Genomic DNA, 22,375 nt, shown 5'->3' on the forward strand with positions numbered 1-22,375 from the left:
TATTTTTACTCTTTTCCGGGAACATGCACACACACTAACTTTTACTCTTTTCTGGGAACATGCACACACACTAACTTTTACTCTTTTCTGGGAACATGCACACACACTAACTTTTACTCTTTTCTGGGAACATGCACACACACACTAACTAGAGCAAAAGCCAAAATCTGTTGTGGTCACGTACTGTAGGTGGAAAGTACTGAAAAGAGGGGGGGGGGCATCACCCCAGAAGGCCTATAAACGTACAGGACTGATACCGATGTTTTGAGCTTCTTCCTGTACATGCTGAATGTATGTCAGATGGTCGCTCCCTGATTGCAATCTGAATAGAGAATAAACTGGTGACTTGCAACTACTCCTCGACTGTGCAGTGAATCTCTTCTCATCAACGGACCTCGGCAGAGTTGTGACTCCAACAGTATCCCACCGTGTGCGTGTAAAATCCTTCGTTTCTTCTTTTTTTATGGACGTGAGATGCATATAGCATTGTTTATAAACCCTTTTACTGACTTTTGGTGGAGGTCTGACAATAATTTCATCCTCTTCGCTACTCGATAGTGACGACAAGGGCGCTGCCATCTTGGACCATGTTTACATGTCATTCCAACGTTATGCCATCTCATTGGTCTAGCGGCAAGCACGTGACGTGAAGCCGCATCTCTCACCTTTAAAAAATGATTACGCGAGGATGGGACTATTGCCAACTTTATACACTTGTAAAAAAATAACTGCTGGATTATACATGGAGAACTCTTATTTTTTCATTCTATACCAATTGATCCTTTTATTGGAATAAAAAGAATGTAGTGCCCCATATATGGGAACGGAATGAAACGAAAAGCTGCTTCACCTTACGTCCTATTAGGGTTGGATATGTAGCTGGAGCGAAATGACCGCGCATGCGCTGATGATGGGGTAGGGATAAAAGGAACAGGCACAGGAAAGGCAGCCGGGCTACTGACTGGTTTCATGGAGCATCGGTGGGCGTATTGAATGCGCAGCATAGGAGCGCTACTGTTGAGAAGGGTCTGGCAGCAGACATCCACTGAGAGTTATGGTGCGTTCGATTATTTCTCTCTTCCGTCACGAAAAACGTCACTTCCCGTAGGAAACACGCCCCTTTTATGACGTTGAAGTCGGACCAGATTTTGTTGTCCGAGTTGCCCCTGTGACGTAATTTCAACATGGCGACTTGGTTTGTTTGTAGTTTGTTTACTGATCGAAAACAGAATATCGCTATGAATGTACTAAAATATTTTATAAAGCTTTTAATGTGGTTTGACTAGTTCGTGTTTCTTGTTTGTCTCTCGGAAAAATCTAATTTCTCCATTTTCTCCATTTGGAAAACTCCAAATCTGCTAAAATATAAAGCAACAACACACAGCAACGTGTTCATGGAGGCAGCCATGTTTGTTCCGAGATGTGGGTAGCTCGAACGGGAGATTGTCGGACGTGATGTCACTCAACTCGGAATTTCCGAGTTCCGAGAGAAAAACGAACGCACCATAACATCCACTGACACGCGGGAAGTCCACTGAGGGCCCGGAAATTACGTCACTGTAGTTCCACCGAAGCGTGCATAAAGTTTGGTGGACTCCAAGACAATACTTTACTCACGAGCGGTGGTAGCGCGTCCATTGTTTAATTGCGGTTTTTGTGGTGTTGACCATGACATTTGCGAAGGAAAGTAGAATTGTAAAGACAGTTTTAATTATTTAAATATGTTTAGTTATTAGTTCTTCAGGAAGGATGGGGACTTCTTTGCTTTCCATGTTTAGAAGTGTTGGAATGGTTTTTTGTTCGCTATTGTTTGGCTGCTATAAAACACAATTCGTCCTTAGGTTGTTACTACTTTCAGTTAATAGTTTAACTTATTTTCATGTGCGGATTACTCTGATCAGTTGAATGGTGTTTTCATGCCGCTCAAATGCATATATATATATATAGTAAGTGTAAGTTAGCCTGACTCAAATCGCTGTGTTGCTGAATTGTATTCAAATAATCTCCCTCCTTCAAAAGCCCATAAATGCATACACAATCGTTTTCACTGTGTTTTGTTTTTGATTTTGACCAACAGATGCACAGGTCAATTTGGCAAAGAAATACCATGCTTCGGTTAGCAAGATGTGCTAACTGTTGCAATCGTTTCCATTGCCCTTTGTGCCCAGTAACGATGTTTAAACCGACAACGTTACTACGAGCCCAAATGCATGTAGATTCACATGCAAAGAATGGAATTTCATTCCAAGGTATGTCATCTGTAGAAATTCTTCAATGCTGTAGAATGTTGCATTGATATCTATATGAAGAAATGTGTCCTTTCAAACATTCTGAATGCCTGGTTTTTGTCTTTTTATATTCAGTCTGACATGCCAAAGATAAGGAAATGGTGGTACCTAACTGATGAGCAGTGGTCTGGAAAAGTATGTATGTAAAGCATTGTGTTTTACATTGAGATGCATTCAGATGCAGAATCAAGTGCACTTTCTTTGCAGTGAAGGAGGTTTCTGTCAGATATAGAATACTGAGTGAAGCCCAGCAGGGAGGCTGAATATTGTATTTTTGTAATTTTTAGGTTGATATTCAATTAATTCATCACTGGTATTGCATTCAGCTAATGGAGAGGTTTTGCATATACGGGTATTAATGACACCATTGATGATACACTACCAAGACTTAATGTTTCAATATCTCAATGTAAGTCATGGTACTTGTACTACTCAGACATGGACAGAGGTTTGCCTTTTGGACTGAGGAAGCTTCACACCTGCTGAAAGCGAACTTGGAGCCTCTCCGGTGGGCAAGCTGTGACTGACTGCTCTACAAAGTGTAATAGTGGTGTGTCTGGGTTGTGTGTGTGTGTGTCCCTCATTTTTCTCAGGTGCTTTTCCTGTTGACTACCAGCTGCACCTGATTAAGTTATTCGATCACTGATATTCACTTCCAATGTCATAGGAGTCGCGCATCATGAGGGACCTCTGCAGTGCCGTGTGCTGGATTCGCAAGAATCACTCCCTCTTCTGTGATCTGTGATCTCATCTGCCTGTCAATTGATGTATCATAGAAGATATCTATGGCTGTGCGTTTCAGTGGATCTGTGATGTCACTTCCTGCGTGTCAGTGGACGTGATGTCACTTCCTGCGTGTCAGTGGACGTGACTCTCAGTGGATCTGCAGGCAGACTATTGCTACTGTTTACTTATTTGGTTTGAATGGGGCACTGAGTTGCGGGGTCAACTGCTGTTTTTTAGGGGTTTGTAAGGTGGAATTACGGGTCGATGATTGTAAGGATCTAAATGTAAACCTCCCTGGTATTGCTTGAATATCTTCTATCTGAGGTTGTATTGTGTATTATCTAGCCAGTCGGCTTAGTGGCTCTGGTAGTGGAGTTTAGCAGGAGCAGCTGGCTAGTTTTTTTTTCTTTGTTTTGTTTGGTTTTATTGTATGTATATCGTGGGTTGATTACTAGGCAGTCTGTGCCATGTGATCTGTGCTGGATGTGGGTTTAGGGTTCTGCTGTTGGGTACACATGAGTCTGTTTGGTCATGCAAAATGAAATGCGATTAATATAGATTAAAAATGAATGATATTTAATCGTAATTAATCTAATTTAATCCACAGCAACACTTTGATTAATCTGATTAAAAATTTTAATCGTTTGACAGCACTAAAAAAAAAAAAATTTGTAAAAGAATAACAAAATGTTCAATGAGAAATAATATAAAAATAAATACAAATAAAATTAAAAGAAACAATGTCCCATTTGACGATGCTTTCCGTTGAACCCCCGAAGAACGCAGTCTACTAAGGCTACACCTTCGGAGGATGCAGCCCCGGCAATCGGACCCAGCCTAGGCTTTATTCTGCTGCCCCACACTTATTTTTTACCATGTATCTGTTTGACAAAATGCTGGATAATAATTGTCAAACTGGATGCACTAGCCAACAAGGAGACTGTGTTGTGCAGAATCTCTTCTGAAAAAGAAAACCTAGAGAGGAGGACATTGTGGCATAGGCGTATATTATGGGGGGATAAATCAAAACCAGCTAATACAACCAAACACACTACAGTTAGGCTTATTTAACCTCCTTACAGTGACATATGAACCCTAACACAACCACAATTATATACAAGGGCTGTACATATTAGGGATGTGCATCTTCATCACTGAGCCGGATACGATACACAGCTTGATGCATTGCCAATGATCTGTTACATTAAAGGTACATACTGTATGAAGCAACTACTAATGTGATACAATTTCATTCAATACAATGAGATTCAATGTTATATAATGTCACGCAAAAGAATATGATGCTATCCAATTCAATATGGTACAGTATGATACATTAGTAAATGATAAAGGCACAAGGCTTCTACTAATTATTATTTACCATGTTTGCTGCCAATAATTATTAATCAGCAACCAAAAAGTACAGCTTGGTGAGTGTAAGGAATATAGTACCCAAGATGCACCAATGTTCTTGGTCAATGATTTGAAGACAGACACTGTTAGCAAATTATAATCACGGCAGAATTCAGGGAGAGAATAAAATCATGAACAAATTCAAATTTTAAATTTAAATCTGAACTGATTAAAATCGGGTGTATGAGGATGGCTGCACACTATTAATTTTAATTCTCTCTCCCTCTGCGATGCGTCTGTACTTCAGCAACATCGAATTCACCCCGGCAACAGCCTGCTCATTTTTTGTGCATTCTAGCAGCCCCTGTGATTCATGGAAGGCGCAGTGGACGATTTTAACTATTTTGCTACTGGACGGAAGCACTTCGATGTTGGTCACTTGACTGGGGTTGTGACAGTGGTGCAAGAACACCAGGATGACAGGTTTGTTTACTGTGGAAGGAAGAAACCAAACAGGTCAGTATGTACATCATGGATGCTGTTGCTGTTCTTCTATGGATTATTCCATCTCTTATTTTATGAGAGAAATTAAAAAGCAAAATGTGCATGGAAAAAAGATCATTGTTTGTCTGGAGAAGGAAGAGGCTGCTGGATTCTCAAAAATGTCACTATGTTTTCTACGGCCTCCACATGCTTACATTGAATTGTATACTTAGATGCTTCACATATATCTGGGGATGTTTTACCTATTTACTTATAAAAATGTTCAAGGTGGTATCCCCACACCTCCAATATTAAATGTTTGTTTCCTGCCCCTGGATCAGTAAAAATTGCACATCTAAAATATGGAATATCTGCAAAAATCTGAAACATGCCAGACTTAATTTACATCTTTGAGAGATGGTCAATTTGGCTGATAAATTCAGGATTAGCAGATACAGATGGATTTTAACGTGTTTTCATTCACAGGAAAGGCAGCTTTGATTAAATACATAATAACTGGCTACCAACTGCAGTTCAGGGTAAAGGTGACAAATACTGTAGCAGTGAGAGACTGAATCCTGTCTCACCTGTAACTCTGGCCATTGCTGCCTCCATGTCTGTCCCAATTCGAGAAGCAACAGGACAGAAGAGCAGGATGACGCTGCTGCTCTCTGCACTGCAGGGCTTTATCTGCAGGTTCAGCTTTTGCATGAAGGCTTCATGGGCCTGATGTGTTTCTCCAGTAACCAGCATGTGGACTTTTACTGGGGAAGAGAAATGGAACTTAGAGATGAGTTATGATTATCATGAACAGGAAGCCTACATGAAACTTTTCTGCAGAATGATTGTTTTCATCTGTCTGTCATTCATGTACCTATGTGTTAAAGTGTTCTCCACCTCAAACAAAACATGATGTAATCACAACTTAATTACAGTTCAATAGAATATAATATAATAGTAAAATCTGGAATTTATTTGAATAAGGCAGGAACATTATATTCTTCTCGGCTTTGACTGAAAATGGATCATTTCACATGGTAGAGGTCAATCCTCAGAAACACCGCTTACCTGAGGAGGAGGTCAGAATGTAATACAGTTTACGTAAGAGGAAGGATAACCAAGGGAGCAGACAGTCAAGCAACAAAAGCTCACCTGTAAAATATATGCCATTTTGAATCAATTGCGGTACACTGCAAATAAAATGGCTTTCCAAATTCATTCATTCATAAACGGTTTCTGTTTTGAGACAAGATGGCGTAAAATTGGCAAAGTTATCTGGAAAAATGGAACCTGGTAGCCCCAATTCAGGTTAATTTTGGTACGTCACCTCCTGCTGCCAATGTGCAACACTGTCTGTGTGTGACTGCATGTGTGTGTGTCTATCTATCTGCCTGTGTTTCTAATTTCAGTCAGTCGTGTCACATATGCTGTACCAGTTCAAATACAAAAACATGTTTAGAGCTCATAGTCTCTTGCAGCAGACTTACCATGAACTATACATACTAAAATATAACAGATTTTGTTCAGCCAGTTCGGCCCGTGTTCCTGTGAAATTGAAAGTGAAATATTACGCGTTGAAACATCAAGACAAAGAATCTGTTATCTGGCTTGTAGTTATTCAAATAGTCGTAAAACCAAATAATATTGGCTTTATCGGTCTACGATCTACACTGCTTGGACGTACTTCTTTTTACGCTGTTACGTACGATCTGCCGAAATTTTGATTGTATTTAAGGTTTTTTTTAACACTTTTGCCCTCGCTGCGATAGGTTAATGCTGTCATTTCTTGCTTTTGTTAAGTTGAGCAAGAATAATAGCCTGACGTTTCCGGACTATATAGTTTATGTCGCGTGCTGCTTACCTGATTGTCCATGATTGATTTATTTGACTTTATTTCCTGATCGTTAAATATTTCCTTAGGCTGCAAATTAGGTGTGTTTCATGTCGTTCCACATCAACAAAAGCGAAAGTAAAATGTTGGGTAAAAGGCGACATAGAATATTGCTGCCGAGACGCAGCTGCTTCTTTTGCTGACTGAAGTTCGCTTTTTATTCGCGGATTCTTTGTCGTATAGCAATAGGAAGCTGTGGGTGTGTTCATTATGTAGTGACATAAAAAGAATAAATCTGTAAAAGAATAATAAAATAAATACAAATGCAAATAAAATAATGAGAAGCTAAAAACGCTTCTTTATTGCGTTTGTTTTTCTCATATTGATTTTGCATTTCTCCTATTGCTTTTACTTTTCCTCTAACGGGCAAGCTGTCAATCAACTGGCTTTGTGCGGGCCAGTTTATAATTTTCACGTGATGTCAAATCCTTAACCCTCACACACAACCCAGACTTTAACTCGAACGAACAGAAATCTAGTCTTTTAAAGTATACACTTATTATTTTGTTGATCGATTTAAATTATATTTAACATTGGAAACGGACGTTAATAATGTATTTTAATTCTACAAGAAGGGACGTTAATAGCATATGTTAATTTTATTATTTCGGAACGTGTGAAATTCTTACTTTAATACGGAGCCCCCGAATTCCCATAGGGTTTTAAATCGTGTGCGCACAAGTTATTCTGTGCGCACATGATAATTTACTCTGTGTTTGAGGCCGAGAGTAATATGAAAACTATGTCTACCAAAACTATGTCTCAGCGTCTAAACAAATCGAACTGGAGAGCCATTCATTTACAGTCAACAAGTAACTCCATTTTTTTAATGCTGCAAACTGTTTCTTTGGTATTAAGGCTGAATTATACAGTCCGTGTGTATGGTCGCGACAGAGGTGAAGCGACATGACAATAATCATAATAATAATCACTGGCGTGCACAGATAGAGACGAGGTGGTGCTGAAGCACTTGCCCTTTTGCCCTCAATCCAAAAAAGTGCCCTTTTGAAAGACGTGATTTTTTTTTTTTTTAAAGCTGCGCGATTTAAAAAGGTGTGAAAATAATGGCTTGATTTGTGCCCCTTCTTCAAAGACACCCGAACCCTGTCGCTTTTTCACTGTCACCGTGTCACGTGAACACGCTTGCAGTTCATTTGTTGTGAGGCGTGTAGCAGCGGCATGACATAGGACTACTTGGAGTAGGCATAGTAGGCTAACTATAGCGACTGGGAGCCACGGCGGACAACACGGCAGCTCTTTCCCTTCCCAACCAGTCAGGTAACCCATGAATCGAGTGAAATTATTCTGTTTGCCCTCTAAGACCAACCTGCAATTGTTTTGTTGTGAAGTAGCCTGTCAGAAACTGCACATGACAAACTTTGCCAGCTTGCCCCCTCCATCCATCCATATGGATAAACAAAAAAACGACACATTTAAAATGTAACCTAAACCATTTAGGCAACCCCACTCTCCATCAATTCCGACCTTTTTGCATACACTATTGAAAATATCACGTTATGCTATAGGCTACATGCCGTTAGGCAGAGGGCTCTTTTGAGCCCATTTTTCGTTACAAATTTTAGGATGATCTCACGGAAATCTGTGAATAAATACAAAGTTTTCAAACTGAAGTCAGTGACGGGAAGACATCACACTTTTTATGGAACTGCAGAAAAACCTAAAACCTTGACATGATTATGAATAATAGAATTATGGACGTTTCTCCGTTTTTGTGGATTAGCCTTTCCATAACTAACGTCAACTACTGTCCTACTTTGGTAAGATTGAAATTAATGTCTTTGACTGTCTTTAGTAGGTGTCTCCTGTGAGAAAGTTAGAACACCGTCCAACTGTCTAAAGATGCAGTCTTTAGCCTAACTGGTTGTTACTGACTCAGCGATGCTCGCAGACATTTACGCACTGTGTTGTGAATATGTATGTATATAGTTTAGAGTTGGATACAGATTTTATCTTTTTGTGGTGTGATTTTTGATTTTTAGAGAATGTTTTGAAATAAAAGTCAAATTGCATTTAACCTGTGCGTTTTTTTTATTATAAAAAGAAAAGGTTTTCCACATATGCAAAAAGTGCCCTTTTTTCCCCCTGGAGCACTTGCCCCCCAAAATGTCTGTGCACGCCACTGATAATAATACACTATGATAAACAGGTACAGTACCCAGATAGCAAAATTCTTTTGGGCCAGATCTGGCCCACACTATTCATTTTCCTTTGGCCCAGATACCGCAAAGAATGACGGCCCTGTGACGGCCCAGACCTGGATTTTCTGATTTGGGCCATAACAGGCCCAGTGACGGCCCAGACCTGGATTTTCTGATTTGGGCCATAACAGGCCCAGTGACGGCCCAGACATGGTTCTTCCTGATTTGGGCCATAACAGGCCCAGTGACGGCCCAGACATGGATTTTCTGATTTGGGCCATAACAGGCCCAGTGATGGCCCAGACATGGTTCTACCTGATTTGGGCTACAACAGGCCCAGTGACGGCCCAGACATGGATTTTCTGATTTGGGCCATAACAGGCCCAGTGACATCATAAAGCACAATGGATACACAATTGATATCAATAAAGTTTATTTTTACTTTTACTATAAACAACATATAAATGCTTTTCAACAAACCACTGATTGATATTTAATTACACTTTACTTTGTAACATCAACAGACAGATGAGGCGTTTAAAGCACTTCACAACATACAAAATATCTAAGAACATGGCCCTGTAAAACTGGTTAATAAAATGTGAAATTTGGGTGGTCAAAAACACACACAAAAAAATCCAAATACAAAACAAGTAAATACATCACAAACAATGGAATTAAGTGTCATTTGCCCTTTTTGCATGTTCCTTCATTCCTCCATCCCTGTCAGGTGCCAACTGAAGCCATCTTTGAATGTTTTTCTCTGCCTCCTGGTCCGTTGCACTCCTAGTTAAGGAATTTTGCAGCCACAACACACAACACAAAACTATTAATGCCACCTGCTTCTAAGGCATAGAACATAAATCATACCATCAAGATCAAGACAGCACCCAACATTTATAGTATAAAACAATTCCAAAACACATACAGTAGTACACAAATAAGGAGATATGAATCATTATGTCCATGACAGAATATCATGAACAAGTAAACAATATTTAAACAGGGTTGTTAATTTCACCATTTAATTCACAACACGTCAAAGTTGTATGCATATACTGTATGTATGCAATCTGAAATGTAATATCTGTTCTGATCTAACATAAAAACACTCATTGCTGAACTGTAACTGTCCAGAAGGCTGCTATATCCAATACTGCACAGAATATATGATTGTTCCATATGAATTTCATCCCTGTTTTTTTTTTACTGTGACTTTAATATGACACACAACTTTACCAACTTATGATCATGCATAACTGATAAATCTGTCGATTGATCAATTAGACGCATATATATATATATATAAGGATATATTTCCATCACTAGGAATTAAATGCACAAAGTCGTAAATTGGAACTTGCGGTGCTCATTTTTAACTAAACAAGTTTCAGATATCACCAGCAACAAAGGAGCAGTGGACTGAAGTGACATGTCCCCCATGAAAAGAAAAAAATAGAAGGTGCAGGTTTGGATTAGCTGTGGCGCGAGCTTTATCACTTCTCAGACAGAGAAATGTCGTTTGGCGTGGGAGATTATTGTGTTAAATGCGTGTGTCCCACACACAATACGTGAGACTTGAGAGCTCTGTAGATGTAATCTAACGTTAAACATCTGATTTAAACTCGAGAGCCCTGTATTTAATAATATGTCAAGGCGTGTGACTTGTTTGAACCGACTTTTTAAAATGAACGATCATTCCCAACATACCGTTCCGACAGAATCTTAAGCTAAAATCTCTGACTAAAAAGGTTAAATGGAACTTTAAACGTAACTGAAATATTTCACTTACCACAATTCGCTCGTTATTATTCAAACTGAATCAGCCATCTAAAGTCGATCGACGCCGTCAACAGCCTCAAAGTCCGGTGAAGTTGCAGTGACGTCTAAAGGACATTGATTGGTCTAAACTGAAACGTTAACGCCCACTTATTTCAGGATTGGTTGTTCAGCGTAGATGATCAAATACCGAACGGTCAATAGAAAAGCCCTATCGGTCTTTGTCAGTCACGTGTCTGCACTGTCTGACACGCCCCCATTCGCCATTTTGAAGGTATTCGCGGACACAAACACTAGGAAGAATGGAGAAGAAAAAGCAGAACGAGAAATTCCTTACAGAGAAAAACTTACGAAGGACGCCAGGGATCAGTATTTGGCTAAATTGTCAACAATCAGCGATATAGATCCGTATGATCTCACATAAAAAAATGGAATTCCGACGCGACATTGTTGCCTCTAACTTCATCTCTGGATATAACAAACTACCTTGTTTATGGTATCAGCGCTTACACATATGAACAGTTCAAGAACTATAAATCTCTTGAAGCCCACGGACATTTCATCAATGGCTGGGTGTAGGATCTGTTCACATTTCGAACGCAGGACTGCGACAACACAATCGTCACTGCAAAGGTACGCTAACTTGTAATCAAGTTGCAAACAAATCTGTACAGCCTCGAACAAATTAGACTAAGGGGGGACATGGTCCAGGCATATTAGATTCTAACAGGTCTGGATGCAGCCAAATGGCTACTTCAATAAATTTCTTATGTTCTTATGTTCAAGTTAAGTTATTAGTAATTATATGATGAAGTTAACTGTAATCATGTAGACAGCCTTACAAATGCATAATAAATAATAATACATGGAATAATTTAACACCTCCTCTACCTGCCGTCCATATCCTTTTTTCCAAGTGGGAATCCGAAAAAATCTTATGTTGTGGTCCACCTTTCTGCCTTGTGATTTAGTATGACAGCACGAGTATCCCATCTTTCGAAGGATAAAGGCGGATGCAAACGCTTGCTCTTGAGTTATATACCTGCAAAATGGCGATTCGACCCAGAATACACTGCGACTTTAGCGAGTGTGACATCAACTGTCAAAGACCGATACACAAAGTATTCCAAACGGGTTTATATTTTTAAAAGACAAGATTTTAGAGAAGATAAATTAATGTTTTCATTTGTTTTTACTTTTCCTTTTTTAAGTAAACATGTCAGATGAAAAATAATGATTGACGATATACCGTAGTTAACAAAATATATCCAATAAGTTTTAATGGTTTTTCAATGTTAAACAAAAAAATTATCATATCAGTGGGACTGTACTATGTCAACAGCTGGTGCTTGCAGTCTTTTTGTATGTCAGCCATTGGCCCTTTATTGTGTTTCTCATGATCTTTAGTATAGGCTTTATCCCAAACAGACAGTGGTTATGATATAATAGAGTGCAGAGCCTTCAGCCACAATTTTATGCCAGATGAGGGTCAGGTATGGGACAAAGCATTACCAATGCTCGAACAGACCCAGGTGACATCTTGCAGATTTACATATACAACATAATGAAATGAGAACCTCATATATATTGCCTTAGAAAAGGTGCAACGAGAATGATTCCTGGTCTTAGAGGAATGTCTTATGAGGAGAGGTTAGCGGAAGTGAATCTGTTTAGCCTTGAGCAAAGGAGACTAAGGGGGGATATGATTCAGGTCTATAAGATTCTAACGGGTCTGGATGCTGTTCAGCCAAATGACTATTTCAGTATTAGTCTAAATATTAGAACTCGTGGCCATAAGTGGAAATTAGCGGGAGAACATGTTAAAACAAATTTGAGGAAGCCCTTCTTTACACAGCGTGTAGTTAGAGTATGGAATATTCTTCCTGCTAGTGTAACGGAAGCTAAAACCATGGGTTCCTTTAAATCCGAGCTAGATAAGATTTTAACAACTCTGAGCTATTAGTTAAGTTCTCCCCAAACGAGCTTGATGGGCCGAATGGCCTCCTCTCGTTTGTAAATTTCTTATGTTCTTATAGACTAAGACCAGGGGTCACCTTTTTGAAACTGGGAGCTACTTCACGGGTACTGAGCCTTACGAAGGGCTACCAGTTTGATACATTTTTCTTAAATCATGTATAATAAACGCGTTTTAAATGCTTTCTTTTAGATATTGCCATTTTCAAATCTATATAAATGCAAATGTGATTAAAGAAGAATATCAACAGGATAAAATTAAATTTTAGATGCCATGCTCAATGGTGAGTTGTGCTATTTTTAGAACAGTCACCGTGGGCAACTCATGTGGTCCTTGGGGGCGCCCTGGTGCCCACGGGCACCATGTTGGTGACCCCTCCTATAGACTGTAGTCAGAATGATCTTCCATGTTAAGACTAGTTCTGGTTCGAATTTTTTTGAGAATATTTATCTGACATCAGGCCAGAATTTTACGCCAGGTGAGGGCTAGGTACGACACAAATCATGTTACCAATGCTGAAATGGATGACTGTCAGCCAAAGTCGTCCGACACGCAAAATGCCGACTGTCAGCCAGAATCGTTCGCCGCGCTCAGAACGGTTCTGGCCCAGATTAAAAATGCCGACAGTCAGGCAGAAACGCTCGCCGCGCTCAGAACGGTTCTGGCCCAGATTAAAAATGCCGACAGTCAGCCAGAAACGCTCGCCGTGCTCAGAACGGTTCTGGCCCAGATTAAAAATGCCGACAGTCAGCCAGAAACGCTCGCCGTGCTCAGAACGGTTCTGGCCCAGATTAAAAATGCCGACAGTCAGCCAGAATCGCTCGCCGTGCTCAGAATGGTTCTGACCCAGATTAAAAATGCCGACAGTCAGCCAGAATCGTCGCCGTGCTAGGCCCACAATCGGCCCGCAATTTTTTACCGTTGCTGACAGTGAACCGAATGTGCCACAACTCAGCGAGAATCGGCCCACATGTGCTTGCTAACTGGGCAGCAGTGCCGGCTTGACGCCAGATCTGGGCCAGACCTGTCTTCTATGTGCCTGGGCCACATAGACCAAACCACAATCGGGCCACATCTGGCATGCCATAATGTAAACAGTGCCATCATTGCCAGACCTGGCCCATATCTGGTTGACATACCACTTGCCATGCCAGAACTCAGCCAGCAATGCCGGCTTGACGCCAGATCTGGGCCAGACCTGTCTGCTATGTGGGTAAATGCAATAGGTGTCAGTTGTCACGCCCCGATCGTGCCAATCCTCCCGTGCCACGCCCCCCTCGTTAACCTCATGTGGATTCCCTGTTTTTTACGGCTGTTTCTGATTGCTGTCATTAGTCCAGTGTATTTAGTCCGCGTTTCCGTTCGTTTCCCCAGTCCGGTCATTAACTTCACGTGTCTTGATGTGTGTTACCCCAGAAAATAAATCCCTTTTGTGCATATTCACGGCTTCCTTCGCCTGCTTCCGCGTTTATCGCATGACATCAGTAATATCAAAAAATGTTAGTTGAACTCGGTGAGGTGAACAAATCAGCAAACCGATTAAACTAAGTTGCAAACATAATCTGTCTTAACGCAACCGTACAAAACATCAGTGTCAATATTAATATGTATAACCCTATATTCCGTCAATTTGCTAATCATATTCAAATAATGAAAAATACTACATAACTTATATAACTTGGTCACAATTTATTGCACGCAGGCTGTATTTTGTGCATCTTTAACATCGTTGACACTCATGTTTGGTTCGGTTGCGTCAAGATATACTATGTTTTCCACTTTACTCGGTTTGTTGATTTGTTCACCTCACCAAGTTCTCCTAACATTTCTTGTCATTACTGACAGCTATTTATTGTATTTATTGTACCTGTGTATACCTGTTTTATTATTGACTACCGATAATGAAGAAAAAAAGTATTGTTCTTGGCGCCTATTCACACGGACTATACCTCAGCCTTAATGTCAAAGTAGTACGCGGCAGCGTTGTATTTACTCCTTCCAGTAATATTAATTACAAGGCTGTTGTATCTTACTGTACCCTAATGCCAGGTCTAGCAAACATAGTACGGCGTCCTGAAATAAACCTCTTACAACATGACGGCTATACGCAGCTAACCTGTTCCTTCCAAATAATAACTTGTGCGCAAAAGACAATTATTTATAAATGTAGTTATAAATTTATAAATATTTTTTTTCTTTTTCAGTAGACACAGTCAGTCTAAGCTTAAGTATTCAATTTAAAGCTAAATTTGGAGAAGAAGAAAAAAAAATCACCGGTCGAATGCTACCGTTGTTGCTTGTTCTACCCAATATTTTCTTTCGACAAAGCTAAACACTCTCCCACTGACAAATCCAGGCTGTGCGTGGAGATCATGTGATATCTGGTACTGCCTCCATGGCGTAAGTTTGCATAACGTCATGTCCAGACTCTCTTGTGGAGTTCACGTGTTTCCGTCAGCCTTTTTTTTCACGTGTTTCCGTACGTTTCCTAAGTACCTGTACCTGTTTTGTATCACGAGTTTGAGTGATTCCTGTATGATTATCTGTTTCCTTGTTTCCTGATTCCCTTCTAATCCAAGACTCTGAGTTAGCCTGAGCCCCTGATCTCTATTTGCACCTCACCTGACCTCTGCCTATTTTACTGACCCTTCCAGTTTTTGCCTGTGCTGGCTTTGGACCTTCATTGCCTGACCCTGAATTTGCCTGCCATTAAAACCTTTTGGTTCATTTATTCTGGGTCTACATTTGAGTCCTTGTTTGTTCCTATCATCACACTAGCATTTTCACCTTTTACTTTCTGGCATGCATCTACAAGATCGACAACCCCAACAGACCCAACCAATACAATACCTATCACTCAGGCATAACATGATTGCAGCACGATCGAGAAACGCAAACTCTGTGCATCACCGTGGAACAACGCTCACTCAATGCATCACTGAAAACCCAGTATGTGGACATAACAATGGTGCTACTGGAAAATACTGCCATATGAAAATCAGCAAGAAGCTGATGTTCTGCATAACTGCTGAAGGCTTTATCTTTTTTGACCAACCTACATCTCAAAAGAGAGCCTCGGTGCGAGAGGTAACCAAGAACCCAAAGATCACTCTGGCTGAGCTCCAGAGATCCTTAGTGGAAATGGGAGAAAGTTCCAGAAGGACAACCATCACTGCAGCCCTTTATGGCAGAGTGGCCTGACGGAAGCCTCTCCGCAGTGCAAGACACATGAAAACCCACATAGTTTGCAAAACACCTTAAGGACTCCCAGACTGTGAGAAATAAGATTCTCTGGTATGACAAAATCAAGATTGAACTCTTTGGCCTTAATTCTAAGCGGTATGTGCGGAGGAAACCAGGCCCTGCTCATCACCTGCCCGATAACATCCGCACAGTGAAACATGGAGGTGGCAGCATCATGATGTGGGGGTGTTTTGCAGCTGCAGGGACTGGGCGACTGGTTGAAGGAAAGATGAACGCGGCAAAGTATAGAGATATCCTGGATGAAAACCTAGTCCAGAGTGCTCAGGACATCAGACTGGGCCAAAGGTTCATCTTCCAACACGACAATGACCCTAAGCACACAGCCAAAACAACACAGGAGTGGCTTAGGAACAACCCCATGAATGTCCTTCAATGGCCCAGCCAGAGCCCTGACCTAAACCCAATTGAACATCTCTGGAGAGACCTGAAAATGGCTGTACACCAATCTTCCCCATCAAACCTGACAGAGCTGCAGAGGATTTGCACAGAAGAGTGGCAGAAAATCCCGAAATCCAGGTGTGACAAGACTCATGGCTCTGTTAGCTCAAAAAGGTGCTTCTACTATGTACTGAGCAAAGGGTCTGAATACTTACATCCATTTGATATGTTTTTCTTTTTTAATAAATTTGCAAGAAATTCAATAATTCTGTGTTTGTGCTGTCATTATGGGGTATGGGAGTGTAGATTCATGAGGAACTAAAATGAATTTACATGATTTTAGCATGAAGCTACAACATGACAAATGGGTCTGACTACTTTCTAAATGCACTGTATGTTTTGTGATGGGTGGTGCTCACTGACTGACAATATTATAGGTAATGAATTTGTCTTCCCTGATACGACTTTTGACCAATTTGGCCTTTGGAGGCCAAACTTTTTGCCAGAAACACTTTTTACGACATTCAGCTAATCAAGTTAATAGTCACACAACTGAAAGTTGAGTGAATAGACAAAATAGGGCTACATTTGACTGAAATTAACAAGCAATGGAAAATGATTAGGACTGGAGTGTAAAAGATATTTTAATATTTACTATAATAGTTATAGTAATGACTAATACATGATCAGATCAGTCTAGAGTTTGCTTTACTAAAAATTTTGGTCAACAGCCGCCACTGTTCCAACGTCACGTATTTGCAGTGTCTACAGATAATGAAGGACAACATATGGAATTTTCTGCAACTGGGCAAACAGGAAGCAGATTAGTGGTAATGAACCTGTCCTCCCCATCTTCTATAAAAGTGAACTTGTTACAGATGTGATCTTCATGGACCTAGTGATTATACCATAGGATTCATTAATAACGCTGTAGTTTAGTTTATTTCTTTTGGGATGGGGATCTGCCTCAATCAGGGGATTTCCCTTGTAGCGCCTGCACTTCTCTGAAATGTAATATACTTTAAAGAATCCAATGTGTGGTGTACCACATTCCAGCAGGAATCTGTTTTCATGACCAGAAGTACGACTGCAGGATTGTTAGATTGTGCATCAACTTGCAATCAGATATACACCAAGAGCTATGGGCTACTTCATTTCTGTTACGGACCTGCTTTCTCACAGCAGTTTTAATGATCGCGTGCTTCTTATTCGTTCAGTGGAGATACCAACATAAATCTACTCGTGTAACACAAGGCCAAGAACTCAAGTCATGGACTCAAGCTTGATCTCCATAACACTTAATCACTTAAATCAACACAAATGCAGACTGCAAATATTTATATACCTTTATTAACTTTTCCTGTTTGATCAAACACACTACAGTTAGGCTTTTTTAGCCTCCTTACAGTGACATATGAACCTTAACACAACCACAATTATATACAAGGGCTGTACATATTAGGGATGTGCATCTTCATCACTGAGCCGGATACGATACACAGCTTGATGCATTGCCAATGATCTGTTACATTAAAGGTACATATGAAGCAACTACTAATGTGATACAATCTGATTCACTCCTATTGAGATGCAGTGTGATTGGACATGATCATGATTTGATTCGATACAATGAGATTCAATGCGATACAATGTGATGCAAAAGAATATGATGCTATCCAATTCAATATGGTACTGTACAGTATGATACATATGTAAATGATAAAGGCATTGGGCTTCCACTAATTATTATATATGGATAAATCAGATTTTACCAATGCAAAGATGTGACAAATGATGCATCCCAAGTTCATGCCAAATCGCATCTGCCGCACACTTTCTAGATCTGGGCAATCTTTCATGCCAGTGCACCGACGGGAATCGGTGAATCATACCACCCCTGATGGTAAGATGACTGACGGTGTTTATATTATAGGTCCAACGTAGGTATAGCACAAACATTCTGGCACACGGCCTTCATCAGTTTGTGTCATTTCATGCTGGGTGTTTCCCAAATATTATACTTGCAGAGTTAATCTCCTCAGCACCATAATGACATCATTACCTTGCTTATAGACACTTTAGGTGACTTCAACAGGCTCCCCTTTCATATATCATAACATAGTTATCAGTGATGCTATACTGATCTCCACTGGGACCCAAATCTGCAACACTCTGGTCCCCAAGACTAATTCTTAACCATGTTTGCTGCCAATAATTATTAATCAGCAACCTAAAAGTTCAGTTTGGTGAGTGTAAGGAATATAGTACCCAAGATGCCCCAATGTTCTTGGTCAATGATTTGAAGACAGACACTGTTAGCAAATTATAATCAGGGCAGAATTCAGGAAGAATATAAAAACATGATGAAATTCAAATTTCAAAATTTAAATCTGAACTGATTAAAATCGGGTGTAGTATGGCCGCACACTATTTATTTTAATTCTCTCTCCCCCTGGACAGCGTCTGTTTGTTTGCTTGTACGTCTGCAACGTCGAACGCACCTCGGCAACAGCCTCTTCGTTTTGTATGCATTGTAACAGCCCATGTGATTCATGGAAGGCACAGTCGACGGATTTAACTATTTTGCTACTGGAGTGCACTGTGGAGTTGCTCATGTGACTGGGGTCGTGACAGTGGTGCATGAACACCAGGATGACAGGTTTGTCTTCTGTGGAAGGAAGAAACCAAACAGGTCAACATGTACACCATGGATGATGTTGCTGTTCTTCTATGGATTATTCCATCTCTTATTTTGTGAGAGAAATTAAAAAGCAAAATGTGCAGGGAAAAAAGATCATTGTTTGTCTGGAGAAGGAAGGGGCTGCTGGATTCTCAAAAATGTCAGTATGTTTTCTACGGCCTCCACATGCTTACATTGAATTGTATACTTAGATGCTTCACATATATCTGGGGATGTTTTAACTATTTACTTATAAAAATGTTCAAGGTGGTACCAATACATCCCCACACCTCCAATATTAAATGTTTGTTTCCTGCCCCTGGATCAGTAAAAATTACACATCTAAAATATGGAATATCTGCAAAAATCTGAAACATGCCAGACTTAATTTACATATTTGAGAGATGGTCAATTTGATAAATTCAGGATTAGCAGATACAGATGGATTTTAATGTGTTTAGCAGGAAAGGCAGCTTTGATTAAATACATAATAACTGGCTACCAACTGCAGTTCAGGGCAAAGATGACAAATAGCAGTGAGAGACTGAATCCTGTCTCACCTGTAACTCTGGCCATTGCTGCCTCCATGTCTGTCCCAATCCGAGAAACAACAGGACAGAAGAGCAGGATGACGTTGCTGCTCTTTGCACTGCAGAGCTCTATCCGCAGCTTCAGCTTTTGCATGAAGGTTTCATGGGTCTGAAAAGTTTCTCCAGTAGCCAGCATGTGGACTTTTACTGGGGAAGAGAAATGGAACTTAGAGATGAGTTATGATTATCATGAGCAGGAAGCATACATGAAACTTTTCTACAGAATGGTTGGTTTCGTCTGTCTGTCATTCATGCACCTACAGTATGTGTTAAAGTGTTCTCCACCTCAAACAAAATATGATGCAGTAATCACAACTTAATTACAGTTCAATAGAAGATGATATAATAGTAAAATCTGGAATTTATTTGAAAAAGGCACAGACATAATATTTTTCTCGACTTTGACTGAAAATGAATCAATTCACATGATAGACGTTAATCCTCAGCAACACCGCTTACCTGAGGAAGAGGAGGAGGTCAGAATGTAATACAGTTCACGTAAGAGGAAGGATAACCAAGGGAGCAGACAGTCAAGCAACCAAAAAGCAACTGTAAAATATAATGCAAAAAAATCTTGAATCAATTGCAGTACACTGCAAAAAATGGCCTTTCAAATTCATTCATTCATAAACTGTTTCTGTTTTGAGACAAGATGGCCTAAAACTAGCAAAATTATCTGCCAGTGCAGAAGGAAAATTGTACTTGATAAGATTTCCTAAAATAAGACAATATACCTAAATGCAAGCAAATTAATCTTATTCATAAAATGTGTTGTTATTCAGTTTATTAATGAAATTGGTCACTCAAGTGCAAAAACTATTTTTTTTTTCTCTAAATACGCACTCATTACAAGACTTCTTATGCGACACCTTTCTGTGTATTTGCAGCAAATTTTATGCTAAATAAGTATAATCAACAGCACAATGCCAGGGCACATGGAACCTGGGAGCCCCTTGGTACGTCACCTCCGGCTGCCCATGTGCAACACTGTCTCTGTCTATGTGTGCGTGTGTGTGTGTGTGTGTCATAGTTAGCATTAGCATTTTTCCCATTGAAATGAATGAGCGGTCCCCATAAGGATATGCTTACCCTACATGTGTGTGTGTGTGTGTGTGTGCGTGTGTGTGTGTGTGTCTATCTATCTGTCTGTGTTTCTAATTTCAGTCAGTCGTGTCACATATGCTGTACCAGCTCAAATACACATATTTAGAGCTCATAGTGTCTTGCAGCAGACTTACCACAAATTATGCATACGAAAATATAACCGATTTGGTTCCGCCAGTTCGGCCTGTTATCCTGTAAAATTGAAAGTGAAACATTATTCGTTGACAAGAAACTACGGAAATCTGTAGAGGACATGCATAATCTTTTTTTCTTCTTTACGTTATCTTGAGATCACGACTTATTTTTCTCGTGATCTCGACATAACCAAAGTCGTTATCTCGAGATCACGACTTATTTTTTCTTATTCTTTTAAGCCGACATCTTTCAAACATCACCCGGTAACCATGGAGACTCTCCAGTTGGTTGGTAATGAAACTGACTACTCCTTCAGGTTCACTATAATTTCTCTGACGGCATAGATGCAAATTTCTGAGCCTCCTTCTCAAATGACGAACACTAATATGACAATTTTCTATCACCGACAGACAGTGTTATTTCCTCGTATCCATGATTCGGTGCAATATATCTCGACTTTTTCCCACAGTTTGAAGTCTAACTTGGTTTTACAAACAAGTGCAATATAACCCCTTATGATATTGGTGCAACATACTTTTACTTTACTGTGCAACATACACTTATTTACTTTTCCTGTAACTTTTGGACAAAGGTACTTTAGATTCCTGTACAGAGATTTTCTATCTTATTTTATTTTTATTTAAATTATTAGTATATGTTTAACGGTGCCGTAATTTGTTTTACAGTTCATTCCTATTTTTATACTTATATTGTATTGTATCTTGCCTTCGTGTTTATATGTGATTGTGCAGTCGCAATGTGAGCAATTTCCTCCGGGATTAATAAAGCCTTCTGATTATGATTATGATTGGGACAGTCCACGATCAAAGTAGGCCTAAAATCTGATGCATTAGTCCATGATGATAATACTAAACCTAGAGATCATGGGAAAGTGACATGGGTTAATGTCGAGATCACAAGAAAAAAATAAGTCGTGATCTCGAGAAAACGACTTTGGTTATGTCGAGATCACGAGAAAAATAAGTCGTGATCTCGAGATAACGAAAAGAAAAAAAAGATTATGCATGTCCTCTACAGACTTCCGTAAGAAAATTCAAAACCATGAATCTGTTATCCGGCTTATAGTTATTCAGATAGTCGTGAAACCAAATAATATTGGCTTTATAAGATAAAATGTAGGTGGTTGTTTTTTGTAGTTTATTTGTATTAGTTTATTTAAGGTTTTTTAACACTTTTAAAATCTTTTTTAAAGGGTGTACCCTGCCTCTCGCCCAATGATGCTGGGATTGGCTCCCGCGACCCAGATGGATAAAGCGGTATAGATAATGGATGGATGGATGGATGGATGGATGGATGGAGAATAACAGCCTGCTGTTTCCGTACTGTATGCCTATAGTTCATGTCGCGTGCTGCTTACCTGATTGTCCATGATTGCTTTATTTCCTGATCGTTAAATGTTTCCTCATTTGGTTGCACATCAACGAAAGCGAAAGTAAAATGGGTGGGAAAAGGCGACGTAGAAGATTGCTGGTGACTCACAGCCCCTTTATTCGCTGACTGAAGCTGGCGTTTAGCAATAGCAAGCTGAAGGGTGTTTTCATTATGGAGT

At 39.9% G+C, this 22,375-nt stretch overlaps 1 protein-coding gene and 1 long non-coding RNA gene across 2 annotated transcripts; both read right to left on the reverse strand.

Moving 5' to 3' along the window:
- Positions 1 to 9,316: 9,316 nt before the first annotated feature.
- On the reverse strand, positions 9,317 to 10,884 carry LOC140581031 (uncharacterized). The gene is made up of 2 exons (XR_011984119.1): positions 10,693 to 10,884; positions 9,317 to 9,686 (listed from the first exon to the last, which is right to left on the reverse strand). It is a non-coding gene; the product is annotated as an uncharacterized lncRNA (long non-coding RNA).
- Positions 10,885 to 17,628: 6,744 nt separating this feature from the next.
- Positions 17,629 to 22,308, reverse strand: LOC140580840 (uncharacterized). The gene is made up of 5 exons (XM_072702479.1): positions 22,184 to 22,308; positions 20,805 to 20,862; positions 20,026 to 20,115; positions 19,537 to 19,713; positions 17,629 to 18,964 (listed from the first exon to the last, which is right to left on the reverse strand). The coding sequence occupies exons 1-5, from the start codon at positions 22,193 to 22,195 to the stop codon at positions 18,696 to 18,698; spliced, it is 606 nt and encodes a 201-aa protein (XP_072558580.1). The 5' UTR covers positions 22,196 to 22,308; the 3' UTR covers positions 17,629 to 18,695.
- Positions 22,309 to 22,375: the final 67 nt, after the last annotated feature.

The sequence above is a fragment of the Paramormyrops kingsleyae genome, chromosome 19 (genome assembly GCF_048594095.1).
Source record: "Paramormyrops kingsleyae isolate MSU_618 chromosome 19, PKINGS_0.4, whole genome shotgun sequence".
Taxonomy (NCBI): Eukaryota; Metazoa; Chordata; class Actinopteri; order Osteoglossiformes; family Mormyridae; genus Paramormyrops; species Paramormyrops kingsleyae.

Bases quoted from the DNA above. Each gene is read 5' to 3' on its own strand.
- LOC140580840 (XM_072702479.1), bottom strand. The intron at 20,116-20,804 runs GTAAGTCTGCTG...TATATTTTACAG, and splicing joins TTTCGTATGCATAATTTGTG to TTGCTTTTTGGTTGCTTGAC. The intron at 18,965-19,536 runs GTGAGACAGGAT...TTCCTTCCACAG, and splicing joins AGCAATGGCCAGAGTTACAG to AAGACAAACCTGTCATCCTG.